Genomic DNA, 19,451 nt, shown 5'->3' with positions numbered 1-19,451 from the left:
AAAATGGCAGTAGAGATCTATATAAATGTGGCTGATTGAAGGGGATTTGAAGATGAAGCAAGGTGGCTAATAGGAGAAAAAGGAGAAATAACATTCATTGTATTTAGATTGATGGTCAATATACTGTGGATCAGATCATAATAAATTTTCACATTTCTCAGTATTATAAGAATCTCTTTGGTACAGTGAATTATTGGAGATTGACTATGACTGAGGAGATTTGGGAATCCAATAAAGTAGGAGATGTCAAAGCTGAGGCTTTGATTGCTCCTTTTAATGAGATTTATAAGGTTGTCCTTGATATGGCAGAAAATAAGGCTTTTATCATCACTTTTGGGATACTATTAAGCAGGAGGTTGCGAACCTGTTCAATGCATTCTATAATGAGGAATGTTTTCTTCATAGATTGAATTATGAAATGATATGCTTAATCCCAACAAAAACTGGAGCAAACAGAATTGAAGATTTTAGACCAATTAGTTTGCTAAACTGCAGCTACAAGATGATCACCAAAGCCCTCACAAGTAGACTATGTCAGGTGATTGATGAGTTGATCACTAACTATCAAAGTGCTTTTATTAAAGGTAGATATATTTTGGATAGTATGGTCAATACACATGAAGCAATTTTTGGAATAAAAAAGCAGAGTTTGAAGGACCCGTGATAAAGTTAGATTTTGAAAAAGCTTATGATAAAGTGAGATGGGATTTTCTGGTTGATATTCTTAAATGGAAAGGATTCCCTAAAAAGTGGATATACTGGATTATGCAATCTGCCACTACTGGCTCTTCTGCTGTTACCTAAAATGGTAATTTAGGCAAATATTTTAAGTGTAAGAAAGGATTAAGATAAGGTAATCCATTGTCACCTTATCTGTTTGTTTTGATTGTTGATGGGCTGAATAGGATGTCGAATAAAGCAAAAAACCAAGGCTTACTCACTAGTTTGGGAGAAGATGTGTGAAAGTGTGATTATCAATTTACAATATGCTGATGACACCTTGCTTTTTCTTAAAGCTGAGCACAAAGATGTGATGATCCTTAAGTTCTTACTATATAGCTTTCAAGCAGTCTCTGGTTTAAAAATTAATTTTGAAAAGAGCTCTCTGATTTATTTGGGTAAGAATAGGACCAAAGGTCAGAAGTTGGCTACTCTGTTGAACTGTAAAACTGAAGAGTTACCAATTAAATATTTGGGTCTCCCTTTACACAACAGTAAATTGAGGAAGAATGACTAAATGCCTATGATTGAGAAGGTGGAAAAAGATTGGCTGGCTGGAAAGGAAAGCTTTTATCTTTGGGGGGCCGTATCACTCTTATAAATTATGTTTTTAGTTTGATTCCTCTATATTACTTTCTTTTTTCAATATGCCTATTTGGGTTAGGAAGCAGATTGACAAGCTCAGGAGGAACTTTTTGTGGCATGGATCTGTTAACACAAAGAAAGGTTATGATTTAATTAACTGGGATAAGGTGTGTAAGAAGAAAGAGTATGGAGGTATACGAATAATTAATTTACAGAATTTGAATAGCTCTTTGTTGGCTAAGTGGTGGTGGAAGCTATTAAATTCAGCTAACCACCTTTAGGGTTCAATTGTGATGCAGAGATACTATCGAAAAATTAAGGTAAATTCCTTTAAACTAACCAATTCTGGAAGAGTATCACCTTTTTGGAGAGGAGTAATTCAGAATGGAACTATTTTCAAGACTGGTATTATGTGGAAGGTTCAAGATGGAAAAATGGTCAAGTTCTAAAAGGATATCTAAGTAGGAGAGTGCTCTCTTGCAACTAGATTCCCTCAGTTATTTAGTATTGTTTGGGATGAAGAAGTGACTATTTATGAGGTGTCACCTGAGAAGAAAACATGGAACTTGAAGTATCGAAGGATGTTCTTTGATTATCTGATTGGTGAAGAGCAACAGCTGATTAATTATGTAAAGGATAACTATAATACAGAGGCTAGAGGTAAGGATAAAGTTCAGTGGAGGTTTGAGAGCAATGGTATCTTCACAGTAAGATCTCTTTATAATTTTTGAAAAAAGGGGGCCAGATTACAAAGGATGTAGCTAAACTCTGGCAATTGAAAATCCCTCTTAAAGTTAGAGCCTTCCTTTGGTTAGCATGTAATAATAGAGTGCTGACCAAGGACAATTTATTGAAATGGATGAATTGGAGACTCTAATTGTGTCTTTTGTTCTCAGGAGGAGAGTTAATAATCTTTTTCTACGCTATAAGTTTGGGAAACAGCTTTGGAATTAAGATGGAGTGAAATTGGGGTATTAAGATTCATGTTAAACAGATGAAAGATTGGTATTGGCCAGATGTTCATTTTGGAAAAGATATGAAAAAATAGTGGTACATTTGGATTAGTGCCTTTGTTTGGAGCCTTTGGCTAGAGAGAAACAACAGAATTTTCAATGATAGTACTAGAACTTATGAGGCCTTTTCTCAGAATAATGACCTTGTTCCTCTGCTGGGCAGGGAAACAAGGAGAGGAGGCAAAGAAGAAGGCAAAGCAGAAACTTGAAGATGCCCAGATCGTGCACTTGGAGGATGACTGAGGTGTTTGCAGCTGGAGTGCCTTTTTGCTTTATAGTGTGTATTTTCTTGTTTTCTGTGATGTTGGTTAAAACTAGTTAGTTGTGAATGGTTTGTTGGCTTTTGTCATGGTTTGATTGGTAGTAGTTGTTGACCAGATGTGGTTGTAGTAGTTATTGAACAGATATGGTTGTTAGGTTTTTCTTGTTTTGTAAAACCTTGTATGATTCATAGACTAGAACTTGGTTATCTTTTGTAATTGTGATGTAGTTAATTTGGAGAAGATTAATACTAGTTTTTAAGTTTCAATGAAACAAGGGCTCCAGCCTAGTTATCAAGAAAAAAAAAAAAGATTACCAAGAAGTGTTACTATGTGATAAACACAACCAGTCTTTTTCACTAACCATTGAGAGATATTAGAGTCACCTCAGAAAGACTCCTAGTATAGCTTGGGACTATTATATAACTATACCAGAGTCATCTAAACAGATCATATACTGATCAAAAATAGGTTTGTCCCTTAAACTGTTCTCTAACCGTACCTGAGTTTATCTAAACGAATTATGGCTTGATCAGAAATAGGTCTATCCGTTGTACTTTAAAATAGATTGGAGATGCACAAAGAATATCTAGTATATGTCTATTCTCAAAGTCCTATCACGTATCAGTTATGTTTTTTTTCACTAATATTCACGATCATTTAAATGGCTATATGCACTAAGTATAGCAATGTATTGAGTTTTATATTTTGTACACAGAACATAATAATGCACACAGAAATATGATAATGTATTTGCACACTGAATTATACGTGATCCGATTAAAAAAAACACAAAGTAAAAGATGAATAAATAGAATAAATTCATGAATGAACCCATGAGTCTAGGTAAAATAACTTAAATCTCTAATCCGCGTGCTAAAAACTACCAGTGGCTCGCTTGGTGAGGGGATTTTATTTCGACAATGCTCCGACGACCCAACACCAACAACGGTGACTCTGGTGGTGAAAGAAAAAGTCAAAGGGGAAGAAGGAAGAGAAGGAGAAGAAGATCCTGAGGCCTCTCGAGGAGGGGTTTGCTAGGATTTATAGCTAGGGCATCACAAAATTTCAGCGATCCCTAATCCTAGTTGGAGAAGTAAAGAAGAGAAGGAAAGAGGAGGAGATCGGTGAGACATGTGCCTCACACGCAAATTTTTATTTTATTTTTTGGAATATTACATTAAAGACTTCCAAAAATCCTATATTGTAAATGTCAGAAAGGATTTTAACCATTAGTGACAAAAATGATACCTAAAACTAAGATCAAAGAGGCGAACTACCTCTACCTCCAAATTCACTTAATAAGTACGGTAGATAGACGGTGGAAAGCTTCATTAGCTCATAACCTGAATTACATAATAAACACACCATACTAAACTCACCACACAAACACCAGATCTAAAGCCTCCTTGATTGAAGAGACTTGCATCCAAAAATCTAATTTTCCAGATTTCTCAAAAGGGTTGTGAACATTAGTAATGAGCAAAGAGCCTAAACAATATTAATTGCAAAAAGACACAAAAAAGTCAATTCACAGAATATTAACCATAATATTAACCGTAGTGGGCATTGTCTTCCTAAACAGCTATCCTGTAAGCATGGAGATTTAAATAGGAAGAGAAATCGTGGGTCTAGTATGCTTAATGTGTGGGATCAGTAATGCAATAAGACACTAGCATTGGAAATAGATTTTTGTATAAGACATGAATTTTAGTTCTGCAGGAGGATCTTAGGCATGGATGAGCATGTACAAATTATCCTCTTATTACAGTAGCTAATGGAACAATTAATTCAGATCACCCATAAAATAAGTCTACTATAGGAAAATTGAGACCCTAGTTTCTCTACCACATCTGGATTTTCTAATAGAAGTTGAGAAAGGTTTTTTTATTTGTAAAATCACGTTGAGAAATGTCTTTTTTATTTGTAAAATCATGTGTTTGTGATGGTTTTTCTGAGCATGTTCTTGTTGCTTATTATAGCCTATCATTGTAGAGATTGCTTTAGCATTCTAGACCTTGATTACTTGCACATTTAATGTTTGCTAATATTCCTAGAGATCTAGTGAATAGCAAGTAGTGTAGCATATTGGGCTTGTAGATTCTCTCATCATAGAGAATTTAAAGCTGCCAACACATGAGATATGTCGAGTGGCACGAATCATTACGACAACGAAGAAGGTAGATGAAGAGAAAGGTAGAGTGAAGTGGAGGAAGACAGAGGGATCATGGAGGAGTGACAGGAGGCAGTGTGACAGAGAGCAAGGGAGGATAAAGGTCAGAGATGATGAAGTGGTGGAGACAAGGGTTAGGCATCGCATCAAGGAGAGATCAGGATGAGTAGGCATCAACATCATCTATCATTCATGATGCCTAGTTAGACTTGGGTGCTGATCATGTAGGCCAAACACGAGACACCCATACCAAAACCTATTTAACTTAAATGGGTTTTAATGCAGGTTGGTCATATTTAAGCTCTACGGATCCGGTCAGTTCTACTTTCCATCTCTTTCCTTTTCTCCTTTATACGATATCTAAACCTATCCACAACCCTCTAAGTCTCAGACCACTCTCCTCTATCTTTATCTTCTTCTCTTCCCCTCCTATCACCTGCCCATTACTCTATCGCCTCCCTCCGCCTTTCTCTATCACTTCTGTCTTTTGTGCCAGCAGCTTGCCAGCATGAGATGTCACCTAACACAGTGAGTGTAGGCAGTACTTACATCCATGATTTACCTTACGAGGTTGTAATTTAGACACATGCAATTGGAATAAATGAAAAGTTTCCATAGACATGAAAAACCGAAGAGAGTTTATTCTCTGATAAAATCAGTTGGTCATAATAAACATGATTTAGTCACTCTGTTCTGTACAATCTTCTTTTTTCTCATCATTGTACTCTGTAAGCACTGACCCAAGTGAAGCAAGATCAAAAGGAGCAGACTTCTATAGTGAATAGATTGAGTTCCGCATAGATTTTACCTTAGGGTTAATAGGGAAATTACCAGACCATATCAATTAGAGATTTATAACTGCCTCAATTAAAAGAACAAAAGGCTCGAGTATGCAAATATAACTGCATTTCAGCATTTGTAAATTGTAACTGTGCAGATTTTCCTTCATAAACTGTCATAACTAGGCCAAACCTAACAATTATTAACAGAGGGTAGAAAATGAGAATATCTGTGGACAACCATGGATCAGCTGCCTAGTGTTGACAGAGATGCAAATTTTCAATCAAGCTATTTTCTACCCGCTAGACTATCTGCTTTCAGCTGAAACTAGCTTTCTACCAATTAAAGAAGTACATGAGCTGGACCCAAAATGTCATGCTGACAGTGTTAGAACATTCAGAGGAGCTTTCCTTAGTACAAGAGGACCAGGAAGAATGCACTCTGGTGTACCAGTTATCCTGTCCATGTTAAACTCTGGGTAGACAAGTGTGCAGCAGATAGCTGCTGAAAGCATCTAAGTGAACCCGCCCCAGATTTTTGATAGTGACATCTATTGACTAAGGTCAATGTGGATTAGGAGAACATTGAGTTTCAAAAACTTAGAGTGACTGTAATTTCCAAAATGTATATAAAAAGAAAAAGTAAAAAGCAAAATTACCAGTTGTAGATGTTCGTTACATCACCATATTCTGCAGATTTTTGCAAAGTAAAAGAAAAGGTCAAAAGGATAGAACGACTCATTAAATATGGTAGGACAATGAATTCACGACATAGTGCCATAAGAAGTATATGAAAGATCCAAATTATGCCAACAATATCAACTATCTTATTAGGATTAGGGGTATCCCAATCTGATAGGGAATGTGACATATTTAGTTAGGATATTTTTTTATTGCATTAGTTGTTTATTTTTATTAAGATAAAATTCCTGTAGGTCACGTTCGAATGCAGGAGAGGTTGCGTTTGAACGCCCTTGCGAATGCCTGCATCAGGTTCGCAAATACAGAGGACGCGAAAAGTGCGTTCAAACGTGGTCGGGCAAGTTTGAACGCCTGCATCGTGTTCGCAAATATAGAGAACGTCTTTTGTGCGTTTAAACGCGATCGAGCACGTTCGAACGTGATCTCAGCAGGATTGCACTAAGATTAGGGTTACTTATTATTATTAGGACTTTTAGCTGGTCCCTATAAACGTGTGGATAGCAGCCAAATTCATTATGTTATTAGATTATTGATTTCTTGCCTCCTATCTTCTCTCTATTATCTCCTTCCTTCTTCACCAACCTTCCACCTCTACCGCTGGCAAAGTTTCTCCTAACATCTAATCTCCCTCGTCTGTCGAGTTCTCCCTCTTCTTTGGGATCTCGACCACTTCTTCATCTTTTTCTATATCCCTTAACCACATCCACCATCCACCTTCATCTCCATACCCATCCATAACCTTAACATCCACTCCACCCGTCACCACCATCATCACCCGCGTTCTTTCATATTTTCGTCTTAGTTGCAGTTTGAATCTACAAGGGCATAAATAAGAAAATTATAGATCAGGAAATTATGAATCTAATCTACTTGGTTTCGTAATTTTCTGGCTACAAGAGAATATTTGGTAAATATTTTTCCTCGGTTGCGCAGACTGCTTCCTACAATAAATTCAGATCTTAAAGGAATTGTTCCTTAACCTATCTTTTGGTACCGTAACCCATCAGAATGACCTATCATAATCCAATTAGGATAACATCATTAAACAAATTCAAATAACACTTTACTGGCAATATATAATTTAGGTACATGTTATACTGCAGAATGAATTATATGATACAACTTCAGCCAACGGGCTAACTTGATAAGGGTCGGAACCCATTAGTCTATTTAGATTATTTGATTTTGCATTTTAGTCCTTATGCTTGGAGTATTTACTTTCTAGTCATTTGCTTATGTGTATTAGTTATTGCTTAGGTGGACAAGTTGTTGCCTATATGGATTAATCGGTCTCAAGCCTATTTGATCCCGCTAATCAAGTCAAGTTCAGGTTTAATTGCTTATTAGAGTTGTAATCGATAGACCTAGATAATCTTCGATTGATGTATTAGAGCCGGTTCAAGTTGGGTGGACTTAAGTCGAAGTAGGCTAGGTTGACTAAGTCGAGTCAAGCTAGATAGCCATCAATCATGTTTGTGGTGTGCTCCTAATGGTGATGGGTTAGGAATTCGATTCAAATCGATTGATCCAAGCTAGCATAGCTTAGCCAACCTAGTCGATTAGGGAGCCACTATATTATCTATGGTGTGCCCCTAATGAATGACTATGGAATGAATTGAACCACTTTGCCCTAATCATCTTTCTTTCCTTCTCCCTTGTTCTCTCCTCCCACAGCACCAGCGACCACCTCAATTCTGCCAACTCTAACCCTAGTCGACTGACCAACCACCCTAGTCCCTTAGGGGTGTAGCCCACTCATCCCTTTCTATTCTCTTTATCGTCGTTCCTAAATTCCAGCATCACCAATCCTACTGGGTGCCAGCCTATAACTACCGGCCTACTACTACTATCTCTCACCTAGGAGTTTATGCCTCCACCTATGGATCCCAAACTAATTTGGACCTTAATCCCGTAGGTCTGTCTCTCTGATCTTCATCCACTGATTCGATGATATCTTCAAATCTAGCCATCCAAATCGCAAAATATTCGAGTCGTTAGAAAGCTCTCTTCGAGAGCTACAACATACCTATTGTTCCTTAGACAGATGGTTCCGATGATGACAACTAAATCAATGTCATCGCGACATGACAAGGAGATTCTATCGGCGAAAGAGGAAATAGTTGACGAAAACCTCCACCCGCGGAGCCACCCAAGCAAAACCGAACATAAAAGAGCCTAGCATTTAAGCTATATTGGCATCGCTTTCGGAACAACTAGCGATGAGCAACCAGATGATCATGGACTTGCTGCGAGAGATGTGGTAGACAAGAGAGGCTAATGAAAGATTAGTTAGAATTACTGAGGAGGCCTTGCGAAACCAAACCTCGCTAACAACCTCCTGACGCGATTCTGCACCGATGGTCACCCATTACTAGTCCAGCCCCTTCACCAGCAAAATCCCAGGCTGCCACACCTCTTTGGGTAGAGGCCAGCGGCATTGGATTTGCTTGGACACACCATAGGTGAGCCCGTTGGGCATGCCTAGCTGGAACCTCGATGGGTCAACTTAAACCGAAGGAAGGACCAACCACTAGTTAAGGTGCATCCACCACCTATGGAGTTTGATGATGATCTAGATGACTAAGTGGAGATGCAGCTGCAGAGCATGATCCTACCCATATCAGCCCCAAGAAGAGCTGGCATGACACTCGCGCCTACTCGACTTATGGGGCTGGCAGCACAGCTCCTTGAAGAGGGTGAGCCATGGGTAGATCTTGATGAATTAGCAACTTGGCAACCAGAACAGCATATTAGGGGGCCACCAAGGCATACATCACCGCCAAGGGAGCTTTTGTTGACCCAGCTAGGAGTGGCTAGAGCAGCAAACACAACCTTCCAAGAACCGACCGACGACAAGCGTAGGAATTAGTTCGGTTTAGAAAACTCCAATGAAGATGATGACAGGCCAGACAAACAAGACATGGAACCACATCGAGCTGAGGTAGAAAGGAGAGATCATCAAAGAGTGAAGCCACATCCACCCAAGTCAGACCTGGACAGGAGTTTGATCAGGATGGCCACCATGTGAACCAAGGTCGAAAGCTTCACCACTGAACCGAAGATGGCGGAAAGCTTCACCGCTGAACCGAAGATGGCTGCTGCCGGTTTGGGACTGAGGCACCCCTTCGGACCTTAGGTGGTAAAAAATAAGGGACTAGATGGTCAAACTCGAGCCCAAGATGGACTAGGAGTGGAAGCTAACCAACGAAAGGTGCAATGCGTGGTCGAATGAGCTACCATCAAAGACGACAGAAGAGCTCGTGATATTTTCAGCACCAACTTTTCCTTTCTTTCAGTGGCTGAGCAAGGCAAACAAAGAGGACGTCGACACAGTGAAATTGACGGCTAATCTAACCACAGATCCAAACAGCAAGCTAAGGCTTACACTCAAGGATGGACTCACTTTAGACCACAGCAAGGAGATTGTTTCAACCAATATCAGCTTGTGGGTGGAGTCAATGAAGTTAGAGGGTGCAAAGGCAAAGACAGATAACACCTTGCACTCCATGGCGCAGCTGTCTAAGTCACTAAGGGCAGATATGAAGGTGGCAAACGAGATGGAGGTCTCACCCAAGGTCAATTCTAGACGCAAACATATGGAAGCACGAGATGGACTCACACCAAGTTGATTCGGTCGACTTGGATATATATCGGTATCCAAATTCTTTTTATATGTTAGACCAGAATAGAGGCCGCATGAGAGGACCAGATATGATTGAGTTTGAGTTTGGGAAGGTGGGAACGAACCTCATTAGACCAATGCTAAATATATAGTTCCACAAACCCGAACCCGAACCCAAGCTTGAAGGGATCAAATCCACAAAACCACACCAAAGTTGATGCTATTGAATTTCAAGACGCGATATGGTGGATTTGGGCCGAGTTGAATGCTCTTATGTGATTCACATTATCCAGTATACAATTTATTTTCTATTTGGTATTACTGATTCGAGATAAAGTCTATTCACTGAGTATTTTACTCATGACTCTCTTTATTTCTTTTCTAACATCTCAGATATTATGGTACGTAATAACGACTTAAGATATTCTGAGGAAATATTTTAGAGCAAAGATGAGATAAGCTATAGACGTGAGATGGTATAGAAGATAGTTTATCTAGATAGTAAGTTATACCATTATTTGATAGTTGTATTTGTATAATATAGGTCAAATTATAGTGTATTCTTATATTAGTAATTTTAGTTGTATCTTGATGGTTTGTACTTATGTGAGCCCTGCCAAATTTTGTAATGGTCTAGTGTATATTGTTGTGGACTTGAATATGTATATATTAATATGTTTATTTGGTGATGGATTATATGAGTATTGATATGTTAGCAAGTTTTATTTGATAATGTCATAATTATATGAGCATAGGAGTGTATCTGTGCGTGACGGGCTCTGCCTGACCTGTCGCGTGTACCACGTGTGCTCATGCCGAGCAGGGGCGTTCACCAATCCCTCACCTAGGAGTCCGTGCCTTCACCCATAGATCCTCAAACCAGTTCGGACTTTAATTCTATAGGTCTATCTCTACGACCTTCGTCCATTGATTTGACGATATCTCTAAATCTCGCCATCCAAATCATAAGATATTTAATACATTAGAAAGCTCTCTTCTAGAGCTACAATATATCTAATTTACATGTCGATCCAACAGCTAGATCGTCCAAAATATCTCTCAAAAATCCTACCCTCGTTTATGTCCAAAACTGGTTGCGAGTTAGATCAAACCTCTTTGAGGGGAGATCGTATCATTATAGCTACACATTTTATTCTACAAGACAAGAAGAAACTTGACCAATCATGTATTTCGATCTCTAATTCATTTGTGGTTAAATGCTTTCAATGCTTATTCATGTGGATAATAATTAATAGATTAAAGTAGGATTGTAAGTACAAGTTAACACCTTTAATTTGCTGCCTGACAAAAGCCGCCCCCATCTCAACAAATAAAGAATCTGATGGATCAAGAAGATAGGTGCAGCACCACCTTGGATCACCATCCACAGTGTTCCTGGAACAAAGGCATATAAAAACTTGCAGCAGTATACACAAACTGCTTTGATATAAGAAAAACAGTATACACAAACTGCTTTGATATAAGAAAAACAACTTTTGATTCTGCGATCTTTTGCATCTTAGAAAATATAACACATCAGAGAGATGAGAATCTATAGCAGTCATAAGACCTACAATGGTACAAACTATGTTGTTCATACAATTAATTACTTTAATTAGTTTTGAGAGAGATTCTCACAAATTGAAGATCCTAGAATTTGATAATGCAACAAAAATATAGAAGTATAGAACATATATTTACGCAATAAGATTTTTGTTGTTACTCATCTTACTCAGCAAGAGATTCACAAGAAGATCCAAGAACATATTTCATAATGTCAATTGAAGGCAATCATAATGCAAGTTGCAACACAAAATAATTGCCATGAATTGATACCACTCCATAAAGAACCTTGTTATTACAATTACTAAAATTGTCACAGCATAATATCACATAGCATATCACATTTTTAAAGTACCGTTTACCCTATAAGATTTTGAGGGTATCAGTCTTCTCTAAAGCCTCAAGGTTGTTCTATATCACTAAATTGACCACAATTTTGTCTCATGTACAAGTCTTCAATAACGAACCATTTCCTCCACATTTCAGAAATTCTTTTCATCAATGTCTTAATCCTGATTACTACCATTTTAACATCTGAAAAAGAAGTTTCAACAGATTGCCACTTTTATAGATAGTTCACCAAAAGGTTTAACCTTAATTATCTAAGAACAAAACAGCAGAAGGGTCTGCTGATTGTTGAACGACTTAGTTGTCTTTCTCAGTTCATAGCACATAGCACTAGGAGTAAACCCAACGATTGCACTAAGAATAAGGCTTTACCATCGCCTGCCCTTTGGTTGTCAAATTCAAGTCACCAAAACCCTGTAAGTAAGAGTGTTTAAGGTACGACATCTAGCTCGCACCAAATGCACAGGCAGGAGCATCATACACTAGGACATCCTTTTCTTTCTTGAATCAAAAATATCTGAGAGGACTGATGGTGGTGGTCATTACATCTGAATCCTCCCATCATCTCCACCCCGTAGGAACTGCGAGATCACCCCAAGAACGCCTTCGGCATCCAGGGGTCACGGACTGACCATAGACCCTGTTCAATAAGTGGAACACATTAGCTGTCCGCTCTCCAGTTGGGCAGTAAGGGTCGGAGAAGAGCAATCACTCATTCTTAAAACCAACACTAGTGATCTCCTGTATCGTCTGAATCACATTTTTCTGTAAGTTGAGGACACGACATGGCCAATCATCTTACTTCGAATCATCAAGGTTTTTCCTAGAATTTATCAGCATGACCATTGCAAGTGCAACGGACTTTTCATAATTCTGAATCAATTTTAGATATCCATTCTTTATTATACAAAATGAACCATGTATTACAGCCATGTATTACAGAAAGCTTAGAAGTATCTTATTTAGTGTCTTTTAGCTCCTAAAACTTCATACTGTTTTACCTCTTCATGTCAAACATGCCATTATTGTCATCACCTTCCCAACAATAAGACCTCTACAAATGACTCAACATTGAGGTCCTTCAGAACATGTTCGAATTCTTAGTAAAAGAAAAACAAAAAAAAGTCAATATGAGATTAGTTAAGACTTAAGACTAGTATATTATGTGAATTGGTAGAGTGTCTAGACTCTAGAGAGGTCAAGATATAATGTGATACGATGATTTTAAAATTTTAGTAGTACTCATGGGCAAACAAGAAAGTATAAGAAAAGTGAACTTAGATGCTCCATGACAGATGTTTTAGCTGAGTAAATATTTTGGGAGCCATGATAGGGGAAAAATTATCAAACAAAAGGCTTAACAGAAGCACACATTTGCAGCACTAGTTGCTAAACAGGAAATTGTGAAAGTAACTTTCTTGGGAAGCCAATGATTATCCATCAAATTAATATCAATAAAAAGAAAAAGAAAAGGATGACAAAATACCAATCACCAAGCCTGGTTATCTTTGCAGAGGGAAATATCTTTGTGAAAACAGCTGGTACGTTGCCAGAGAATGCAGGCAGAACTGAAAAAGATGCAAGAAAAATGTAGGTAAAATTTTGATGCAGCAGTAGCAGATGATGCTTATTAGAGCACACAGGAAGAACTAGATACTTTGTTTTAGAATCAAATTAGTGCATGTATCTCAATTAGATGAAAAATAATTAGATATGTACTATATGTTATCTTGGCAAACTAAAGTACCTAAGGATTATGATGGAGACTATTGCCCAGACTGTTTTCTGACAACAATGTAAGTTTCTTCACATATAGGCCAACATGATAATGATGAAGACTATTTGCCAGACTGTTTTTTGACAACGTTATAAATATTTTTTCATAAGTTCAATACAGTATGTGCACTGTGCAATATAAGGGGAACCACAGCACATATAATTTTCACATAGAGTCCAATACGATAACAATGAGGACTATTTGCCAGATTGTTTTTAACAGTGCTGTAAATTTCTTCACATAGAGTTCAATATGGGGATGTGTACTGTGCAATATAAGGGAGAAACCAAATGTAAGTTTCCTCACATAGAGTTCGATATGATGATGATGAAGACTATTTGCCAGACTATTCTCTGACAACATTGTAAATTTCTTCACATAGAGTTCAATACGAAATGTGTACTGTGCAATATAAGAGAGTACCACATCCTTGCAGTTTTACAGCAGAAAGAAAGGGTTGCTTTCTATGAGACCAAACAAAAATTAAGTACTAATGCTAGGGAATGTTGAGCAAAACCAATCAAATCTAGGTTGGACACACAAAACTGATCCTACCGCCAAAGGAAAAAAATACAAAGAAACTGGCAGCCAACAGAATGAATCAAACATTTAAAGTCATGGAATATTTGCTGATAATTACTAAGCAAAAAGTGAAAGTATAGGGAAACACAATTAGGAGTCACTAAATCAATCTAAACCAAAACAAAGAGAAGGGAAAGATAGACTCTTCAAATAGTAACTATTCTGGTGTGGACACTACTTTAGGCACGTGTACTCACAGAAAAGCAAGAGAATAGCCTATCTCATTGAGGATCAGCCGAAACTGGAAACCTTGCTTTTTGCATTATGGACATTATAGTCTTTTGTCCTTTTTTAGGGTTTACTTATATAAAGGCTTATTATGCTATCATTTGAGATTAATGAACATTTGGAGATTTTTGAGATTGCCTTTTTTTTTGTTTGTTGGTGGATTCCAACAACCTATCAGTGGATTTATTCTTTCTTCTTCTCTATTGATACTATCATTCTACATCATATTCAGTGTCAAAATTACCCCAAGTCTACTTGCTAAGGAAGATCTCTAAGGAAAATAATATCAACCACTTCAATTGCATGTTATCAAGAGACCTAGCATACAAAGCCTGATCTAGTAAAGATAGGCAACAAATAGAAACTAAGATATGCTCACAACAACTATCACAAACATGTGATTTTTACATGGAAAAACCCTTCATGCAAGAAAAGAAAAAAATAATGGATTTGATGAACCAGATCAACCTATTGCATAATCAAACGACTATTTAGGCACTAATTACCAAGGTTCCTAGCATCGGGATCAGGATTGGTACCAGTCGTCCAAAAAAACGATACGTATCGACCGTTCGTATCGGATCGAACTATTTTTTAATTATATAAAATTTTAAATATTATTTAAAATGCAGAAAAATTTAGAAAAAATGATTAAAAAATAAGAAAACAAAAATTACTTACATATGAAGTCTAAAAACTTAAAAAAAGTATTAACTTACTCAAAATTTAAAACTTTGATAAATACCGAGCTAGTTCTCGTAAATTTCTATAATCTTCATCATCAAAATCACCGTAAGTTTATAAATATTGATGTCTGGGACCTGATGCTCCAAAAAGTGATTGTATCATACTAGTCATATTGTATAGATTTTATTGTGTGGCTTGCGTTTGAGGAGGATAATAACTAGCATTTGGATCTTGTGCCTGAGAATATTGAGGATACTGAGGATAATAACTAGCATATAGATCTTATGATGGCTCCAAACAATAAATACTCAATGTACTATAATCATAGGAACCAAAATAAATCTCATGACGACGTCGCTAATATGTATATATATCCTCAGTTTCTGTCTTCAATCCTTATGCCTCCTTGACTTTCCTCAACAAATGTAGATGGAACGATCTCACCACCATATGTATTATCAGGACTATGACTAGTACCAGTAGGTATACTATCTCTCGCTGCTGAATGACTCGTACCAGTCTCTACCCTCGTCACGATTTCTTTCAATATCTCATCTAACCATAGGTTATTTCTGTTATCTAATAACCTATCATCTATTTCTCTGATCCATGAAGTCAAGGGATCTTCTTCATCAAAAACATGATTTAAATCAATCAGTTGTTCATTTTCTGTCTTTCTTTTTAAATTTCTCTCCCTCAATCTCATATTATAATGACAAGAAACTAACTTCTCCAATCTTTCTATTGTCAATCGGTTACGTATTTTTGTGTAGGTTAAAGAGAAAATAGTCCAATTTCTTTTACACTGTAATGAAGACACAATTTGACTTAAAATCTTATTTGCTATTAGCGTCAAATTTGGTACCTCCTCCCATCCATAAATAGATCACCATTCAGCTAAAGTGTTATGAGATATAGCTGGAACAACTTTAGTAGTACTGAATTGCCCAGCTCTTAATCTATATTTCTCCATCTGAAATCAGAAATATATTAACTTATTGCATACTGATTATATTGAAAGTTAAAACTTGAAACAAATAATAATAAAATTAATAAATTGAATCATAACTCACTTCTTTATCGCAAAGGATTTGTTTATGAATATCGGGCTCAAGCTTGCTGATTACCTTCCTAACCTCTAACAAGACTTCACTATCATTATTGACATTTTTAGAGAATTGGAATCTTGAATTAAAAAAATACCCTATAAAAATTTAAAATTTGTAAGCATTCAAATTTTTAAATATTCATAAATAAAAATAAATTAGTAAATTAAAACTTAAAACTAAAAAAACAAGTGTGTATATCTCTATGTAGTTATTTGTTCCATTTAGAATTAATCATCTTCCACCACTTCCTATAACTTTGGCCCACATTTTTTTTATTGATTCTTTTGCTATATTTATTGCCTCATATAAGAAACTCATCTGAGACTTGTCATCACTGTCTACAAGTCTTAATACTTTGACAAGAGGCTCAAATACTGCGATGGCAATTATAATATTATCCCAAAATGTATTTCCAAGAGCCATATTTTTCAAAATTTCACCTAAAGATTTATCTTTAGGTTTCATATTCTTAATTTTTATAAACCAATCCTGTGATGTAAACATCCACATAATATTATCTGTGTAGCGCATGATGCTCTCCAAGGCTAAAAAGTGAGTGGCAAATCTAGTGACCACCAGTCATTTGCCTGAGTAAATTAAGAACCCAATCGTGGTTATATATAAAATTTGTTAACCTCTAACCTTCACGTATGATCATGTCAATTTTAGACTCTTTTACAATATCCTCTAACATCAGATCAATGCAATGTGCAGCATATAACGTTCAATATAAATGAAGTCTTTTAATCATCAATAAATTTCCAACAACTTTATAATTTACCTCATATTAGTAACCACTTGGACTACTTTTTTTCACCGATTTTTTGTATCACCTCATCCATCAACTGACAAATATAATTTGTATTTTTGAAATAAGCAGTTAGCATCCACAGACTTCAAAAATATTGTCCCCATGCTAGAGTACACTAAGAAATTAATTATATTTCTTCTGTTTTGTGTACTCCACCCATTACACATCAGTGTACAACCAAATTCATTCCAATATCGTTTAAATGTCTTAATGTAAGTATGAATTTCATCTACCTTTGAGTCAAGATATTTAGTAGCAATATTATTTGAACTAGGAAGCAAAACACCAGGCCCTACTGATTGTATAGTATCCACCATAGTGTGATAATAAGGACTATCAGCTACATTGAAAGAAATATGGTTATAGAAGAAAAATTTAGAGATAGCCCTATCAATGTGTTTCTTTGCATTTTTAATTCCTTTGAGAGCTGTCTTGATGGAAGTCTGTATACGACATTTTTTTATCTAAAGATATGTATCTATTGGTCTAATATTTTCAGACTCTGCTGTAACACCAGGAGTTCTATGGATTAAACTGCTGCCCCTATATTCTCTCTCTTCTCATATATTAACTGATCTAGATCTTTAAAAGTTACCACCAATGCTTCTCATCTCTTCTTCTTCTCTATGCATATTTCTGCTCTCTTTCATTGCTCTCCTCATCTGTCTCTCTTCCTCATCCTCCTCACTTTGCTCACTACTATCATCATCAATGTGTACAGGATTATGGATTAATTCTTCACGAACCATTGACTCTCTTTGTTGTGCAGATTATTTATCCTTCCTTTTGCTAATTAAATGAGCCAACATCTGCTTTCTAACTTCCAAGGACACTTGAGTACAAGCTGCTATATTTCCTTGTCTTCTAGCTAAATGTTCTTTCAAATGGCTGACACCACCACTCATTTCCTTTTCACACCTTTAACACGTTTTTTATCTTGCCCAATAGTGCTGCAATGTTGCAACCTAATATCGGTATCATATGACTTCTCTTTTGGAGCCATTGATATTTTGACTCTGCAACTAAAAAACATAAACAAGAATCAAAATAAAATATAAAATAATTTAAAATTTATAAGACATAACTGCATAAGCAGCATCAACTGCAGCAGCACCAGGTGCTGCTACCACTACTGGTGCTACTGCTGTTGCAGCAACACCAGCAGTGCTGCAACAACACCAGCAGTGGTGCTGGTGTTGGTGCTGCACTACAGGAGCACAATAAAAAAAATTCAAAACCGAAAAAAAAACTTACCCAAGATCGCTGGAGATCGAAGTTGTCGAATCTTCGTCGGAGAACGTCGCCGGAGGTTGAGGTCACCGGAGATCTACTTAGTCGCCGGTGAGAAAGAGACCCGTGAGAAAGAGAGAAAGAAAGAAAAGAGGGAAAGAAAGAAAAGAGAGAATGAGAGAAAAAAAAAGAGGGAGAAAAGGGAGAGAGGCAGGTGGGGGGTGAGGACATTAATTATTGATGTCCCTTGAATCAGTCGGATCCGACCTGTTCCCACCCGTTTCGGTCGGGATCGGCCGAAACTGGAAACCATGCTAATTACAACCTCAACAATACACACATAGTGGTAAGTAGCCAGCTAGTCACCCACGGTGAACTCCTCCCTTTATACCAATAGATTGCCTCCGGCTTGGTATGTCCTCCTAGCTTAGATGGACACCTTGCAAGGCTCCCTCACAAGAAAGCTAGGATGGAGAATGATTTCAGCTCTCCAAGGTCATCTTCGTTGAAGCTCCGGTGTGGATGTGACCTTGGATATGGTGATGTATCTTCTCTCTTTCTCTTTGGTGGCTCCTAAGGTACCTTTGATATAAGAGAGATCAATGATCAAGTCGTCAAAGATTTCCTTGTAGTTTGAAGAGATCAAGTGAGATGGATGTGTCAAAATCTTCAAATAGCTATGCTAACCCTTCTCAGCATAGTGTCGGTGTTCGAACGATTTTACTATCATTCGAACGCTGTTGGGGTTTGTATTTTCTAGCATATGAACACCCTTTGAATGCCATTAAACGATCATCAAACACTGTCTGAACAATGGTTGTGGCCTTCCTGTGACTACTTCCAACATTTGTATGTTGTTCGGACGCTGATAAACGCCATTAGAATGTCGATATATGCCATTCGGACATTGTCTACAAAACTGAATTCTAAATTGAAACTTGGATTTCATGTCTTCAAACTTAGGAGCTCAATTCAAATCGAGAATTGGCACTATCCATTGCGAAAAGAGGCACCATCCATTTGGAAACATCAAAACCAAAACACCATACAAACATCTAAGCAATGAGTGCTTTGATCATGTACAGTAATCCTAAGATAGTATAAATGTATTGAATGCAATTTGTGTCTGCCATCTAAACAAAAACACCAACAAATTCAGTGGTATCAAATTATGTAGAAGCCCATTAGAGGTGAATAACTTTAGGCAATGAAATTCATAAACCAAGGCTAAATTGAATCACTTAAAGGGGAGGTTCGCCAGA

General features: G+C 37.1%; 1 protein-coding gene across 1 annotated transcript in view; it reads right to left on the bottom strand.

Moving 5' to 3' along the window:
- The window catches only part of LOC140775575 (alpha-N-acetylglucosaminidase), a 75,102-nt gene that overhangs the window by 33,147 nt on the left and 22,504 nt on the right, over window positions 1–19,451 (bottom strand). The window contains exons 7-9 of the mRNA XM_073118955.1: window positions 13,252–13,333; window positions 11,143–11,249; window positions 6,190–6,220 (exon numbers count right to left, since the gene is read on the bottom strand). Coding sequence (XP_072975056.1) covers window positions 6,190–6,220; window positions 11,143–11,249; window positions 13,252–13,333 — 220 coding nt within the window. The remainder of the gene's footprint in view (window positions 1–6,189; window positions 6,221–11,142; window positions 11,250–13,251; window positions 13,334–19,451) is intronic.

This window comes from Typha angustifolia, chromosome 14 (assembly GCF_048772165.1).
Source record: "Typha angustifolia cultivar Huaian chromosome 14, ASM4877216v1, whole genome shotgun sequence".
Taxonomy (NCBI): domain Eukaryota; kingdom Viridiplantae; phylum Streptophyta; class Magnoliopsida; order Poales; family Typhaceae; genus Typha; species Typha angustifolia.
Note: the sequence above shows the minus strand (reverse complement) of the source record. Positions and strands in the feature narration are given on the sequence as shown.